Here is a 5263-nt window from a genome sequence, read left to right as displayed (position 1 = left end):
TGGAACAATGTATATTATGTTTATCAACTTGAGAGGATAAGCAATTGGAGAATGACCAGGTATCACCTCTTTCCATTTATATTTTTGACTAAGCAAGTTTAGATGTGCCTTTTTCTCACCTGTAATATAAATAATGGAGGAAAGCATATTTTACGGTAATAAGGCATGGAATATTAGGATCAGGAGAGATGGTTGAAAACTGTTGCAGAATTTTCAGAAAGAAAATGGTTATTTTGCTTGGCTGCCTTCCCCAGTGACCTTGACTTTCACCCTTATTTACCTTTATTTTCATCCAAGTTACTTTTAAAAATTCAGCATTTTATCCTACAATACCTGTACAATACGTGTCCTACAAGGACTTGTTTTGCTGTAGTAGCTGCAAGAAGTTTTGAGTTTTAGAGTAAGAAACTAAGTAGTGAAACAATGAGAAAATAAATATGTGATAGAGAAAAGTATTTTGAGGACAAAAAGTTAGGTGTTGGGATATAGGATAAAGGATATGAATTTACTTAGAGTTAGCAGAGGCAGCCTTTCTGAAGAAGTGATTTCTAGCCTGCAACACCTGAATCTAGTAATTGAAAAAAGTAGGTAAGAGGAACAGTGAATACACTTCTCAATTTATCCCCATTTTTACTCTAGAAGGCCCCTCCGCACCCCCAGGACAGGAAAACAGCATTTATTTTCTCATTTTCTTTCAGACTTTGAGTTTACAACTGAGACCAACAAGTTATCTTCAGAAAAAAGCAGTTATGAAGTAAATTCATACCATCGGGAGACAATGAAAAGAAGTAAAACCTTCAGCCTTCTGAGGTTTATTTTCAGAAATGACCCACAGTGCAGAATTGAATTTGGGAGAGAACAGGGACCCAACATGGGATGTTTTAGTCCAATGACACTTATAAATCTCTTGCTCTACGTCAGAGAATTCACACTAGAGAGAAATCCTATGGCTGTAAGGAATGTGGGAAGGGCTTCAGAAAATATTCATACTTTATGGAACATTTGAGAGATCATAATGGTGTGAGACCCTATGAATGTAAGGAATGTGGAAAGGCCTTTATAGTTCTCCAACATTTTATGAGACATAAAAAAATGCACAGTGATTTGAAACCCTATGGATGTAATGGATGTGAGAAGGCCTTTAGGTTTTATTCACAGCTTATTCAACACCAGATAATTCATACTGGTGAAAAACCTTATGAATGTAAGCAATGTGGGAAGTCTTGTAGACGTGATTCTCACCTTACCGAACATCAGAAAATTCATATTGGCTTGAAACCCTATGAATGTAATGAATGTGGGGAAACTTTTAGATTGTACCGACATAAGTGCCTGCATCAGAAAATTCATCGTGGTGTGAAACCCTATATATGCAAGGGATGTGGGAAGGCTTTTGGTCATCGCTCAAGTCTTTATCAACATAAGAAAATTCATTCCAGTGAGAAACCATATAAATGTAAACAATGTGGTAAGGCCTTTGTGCGCAGCTATCTACTTACTGAACATCAGAGAACTCATACTGGCGAGAAGCCTCATGAATGTAAGGAATGTGGAAAGGCCTTTAGTAGGGGCTCAAGCCTTCCTAAACATGAGAGAATTCATAGTAGTGAGAAACTCAACGACTGTAAGGAATGCGGGAAGGCCTCTGCAGGGGCTCTCAACTTACACAGCATCAAAGAGTTCATACTGGTGAGAAGCCACATGAATGCAGAGAACGTGGGAAGACATTCAAGCTTCATTCATACCTTATTCAACACCAGATCATTCATACTGATGTGAAACCCTATGAATGTAAGGAATGTGGCAAAGCCTTCAGTCGTGTTGGAGACCTTAAAACACAGCAGTCAATTCATGCAGGGGAGAAACCCTGTGAAGGTAAGGAATGTGGAAAACCTTTAGACTTAATTCTCAACTGATTTATCACCAGACAGTTCATACTGGTTTGAAACCATATGTATGTAAAGAATGTAAGAAGGCCTTTCGTTCTATCTCAGGTCTTTCTCAGCATAAGAGAATTCATACTGGTGAAAAACCCTGTGAGTGTAAAGAATGTGGGAAGGCCTTTAATCGTAGTGACCGACTGACTCAACATCCGAGAATTCATACTGGTGTGAAACCACACAAATGTGACTGCGGAAAGGCCTTTACTCGTTGCTATCAACATACCCAACACCAAAGATTTCACAGGGGTGAGAAGCTCCTGACGTAATGAGAGTTGGTAAGCATTTAGCCAGGGCACACCCTCTACCATTATTACTATTCCACCACCTAGTGATGTAATGGTAACGATTATTTAACATAAAAATATAAATGCTTAGAGAGGCATATGGCACATAGTCTTTGGTTACTACGTATTGTGGCTTTTAAATGATAATCACTAACATCACTATATATAAATTCATGTGGAAGGAAGACTCTATAAGCACATTTCTTAAATGTGTCAGCACTCATTCATATTCTCTTCAGATAATTCATTCTGGATAAAATCCCATAGAATATTTTAAACAAGACCCTTTTTTATTCAAAGCTCAACCCCTTGAAGATTAATAAGAAGAAGAAACCCTGTGCCTTTATTGAATATTGAGAATTTAGGTATTGAAAAATTGGAAACTTTCTTACCATAAATTCTGTAATACAGGTAATGTACAATCCACATTCCCTACAATTGAAATAAATTAAAAACTGACAATTTGGTAGCCAAAGACATATGTTGACTTGGAAAAGTATTCAAGTGTTTGAAAGTCTTACCTACTTTCATAAAAAGGTGTTACAATGGTGCTCCACCTAGACTCACTAATATTCTCTCCCTCGTGTATGAACATGCATATACATAGATGCACATATACCATATATCATTCTTATTACATATTGAATATATTTTACATATGCCATTTTGCTCTGTTTTTCAATGAGTGTTTTAGATATCACTTCACCTCTAAAAACATCAACATACAATTCTTAGAATTAAGGATAATCTTCTAGATGACCATTAACCCATTGTTACCTAAAAAGATATTAACAATAGCCCTATATTGTTTTACAGTATTCAGCCCATTTACAAATTTTTCTGATTGTTTAAAGAACAACGGGGCACCTGGGTGGCTCAGTCGGTCTTCAGCTCAGGTCATGATCTCCCGGTTCGTGGGTTCGAGCCCCACATCAGGCTCTGTGCTGACAGCTCAGAGCCTGGAGCCAGTCTTCGGATTCTGTGTCTCCCTCTCTCTCTCTCTGACCCTCCCCTGCTCACCCTCTCTCTCTCTCTCAAAAACAATAAAGACATTAAAATTTTTTAAATAAATAAATAAACAAGTAAATTACAACTTCTAAATGTGCTGGCTTTTTTAAAAGTCAAAAACCAAACTAAGCTCATATATGTTATATGACTGTGGCTTATTGAGTCTAATAGGAATTGGTCAAGTGTGGGGAGCGGCAAAGATCTCAGCTGCTTGGCCATTTGCTAGCGGGATTTGTCACTCCCCGAGGGGAGTTGCAAAATAGGCAGGGGAGCGCCACTCCCCGCCAGAGAAGCCAAAAGACCAAAGATGAACCGCCTGCAGGCAGGGCGGTATCGGCCCCTCGGGCGCTGTGCTAGAGCACGTTAGTCTGGTTCCTCTTTGACTCCAGTCTTAATCCCTAGACCCTGTTTCCTAGCAACCGACCTAGGTCAGCTGCCTTGCTTTCCCGCCTTGAAACCTTTATAAGAGACAGTTTTCTGAATAAAGCTCTCTCTCTTTCGCCTGATCGGAGACCGTGAGTTGTGTCTTTACTCTCCGTGCGTCCCCCTTCCTGCCCTTTCTCTCCCTCCCTCAGGAGAAGGACCCGCGGGGACTCCCCGCCTGCCGGTCGGGGCGGACGAGACAGGTACCGCCGAGCGCCGGGACCGGGCTTCCGTTAAGACAGTCAAGAATTTCCTCTCCAACCCCCTCACATTTTTTGAAGCCTCAGAAGTAACCTGTATAACATTTTAATTCTATATTTGTCCTGCTTTTTCTCAAGGTGGGCTTAACTTTTCCTCTATCTTTTGTATTTATTCTGAACTGAAGGTTATATCTAGAGGCTTAAGTTTCAGATTAAACATTTTTTACAAGACTACTTCATAGACAAAGTGTACTTAATATTATAAAATGTCAGTTGGCATACTGGTGAAACTATGTTTGATCTCTTGATTCGTGTATTGATCACCAGTTGTCTCCATTGTATTGATGTATTTTTTTCTTTGCAATTAGTAACCCATGGAAAGTCACATTGGCATTCCACTTGAAATTTAAGTTGGTTATTATTTTAAAGAAATTAAGAACCCCCCCCAAAAACTCCTCATATTTTATATTTATCCATATGTTTACCTTTCCCCATGCTCTTCATTATTCCCAGTTACCAATTCCCAATGGTCTGAATTTTCATCCAGTATCATTTTCCTTCCCCGTGAAGAACTTAAGTTAACATTTCGTGGAGTGCACATCTGCTGGTGATGAATTTTCCGTTTCCTTTACTGAATGCCTTTGTTCTTGAAGGAGTATTTTTCTTGCTATAGATTTCTGGGTTTTATTGTGTATTTTAAAAAAGATTATAACACTGACTTCTGGCCTCCATAGATTATGATGAGGAGTCATTTGAATTCTTTTTCCTCTGTGTCACTTCTCTGCATGTTTTCAAGATTTTCTCATTACCTCTGGTTTTCATCTGTTTGACTATGCTGGTCTAGGTATGGTTTTATGTTAATCCTGTTTGGAGTTCTTTGAGCCTCTGAAATCTGTGCATTTATGCCTTTCCCAAATTCCAGAAATCTTTATCCATATTCATATATTTTTTCTTCCCTTGCATCTCCTTCTGGGATTCCAAGAACTCCTGTTAAATCTTTTGATATTGTCTCACAGGTCACTGATTCTATTACCTTCAACTGTTTTTATGATTTTCAGTTGGATAATTTCTATTACTCTATCTTCAAATTCACTGATTCTTTTTCCTGTCATCTCAATTATGCTGTTAAGCTTAAGTCTTAAATTTGAGACATTGCACTTTTTAGTTCTATAATCCTCACTTAGTACTTTTTTATAGCTTCTATTTCCTTACTGAGATTTCCTGTTTTTTAACTGCATATTCTTATAATGCTTTTGATTTCAATGAAAATCTTTCCTATATTGATTCATGATAGGAAAATGAGTAAAATTACTATTAACTTATGAAAAGTATCACTTTCAAGAAATATTCCTACCCTTTTAGCTAGGTCATGAAAACGACGTTTTTCCTTTCTTTTGAATTTCAT

At 38.0% G+C, this 5263-nt stretch overlaps 1 protein-coding gene across 1 annotated transcript in view; it reads left to right on the top strand.

Moving 5' to 3' along the window:
• The window catches only part of ZNF404 (zinc finger protein 404), a 4453-nt gene extending 1751 nt beyond the window's left edge, over positions 1 to 2702 (top strand). Inside the window, 4 exon segments of the mRNA XM_029924309.1 lie at positions 699 to 890; positions 893 to 1642; positions 1645 to 1887; positions 1890 to 2702. Coding sequence (XP_029780169.1) covers positions 699 to 890; positions 893 to 1642; positions 1645 to 1887; positions 1890 to 2209 — 1505 coding nt within the window. The 3' untranslated portion in view covers positions 2210 to 2702.
• The last annotated feature ends 2561 nt before the right edge of the window (positions 2703 to 5263 follow it).

This window comes from Suricata suricatta, chromosome 16 (genome assembly GCF_006229205.1).
Source record: "Suricata suricatta isolate VVHF042 chromosome 16, meerkat_22Aug2017_6uvM2_HiC, whole genome shotgun sequence".
Lineage (NCBI taxonomy): Eukaryota > Metazoa > Chordata > Mammalia > Carnivora > Herpestidae > Suricata > Suricata suricatta.
Note: the sequence above shows the minus strand (reverse complement) of the source record. Positions and strands in the feature narration are given on the sequence as shown.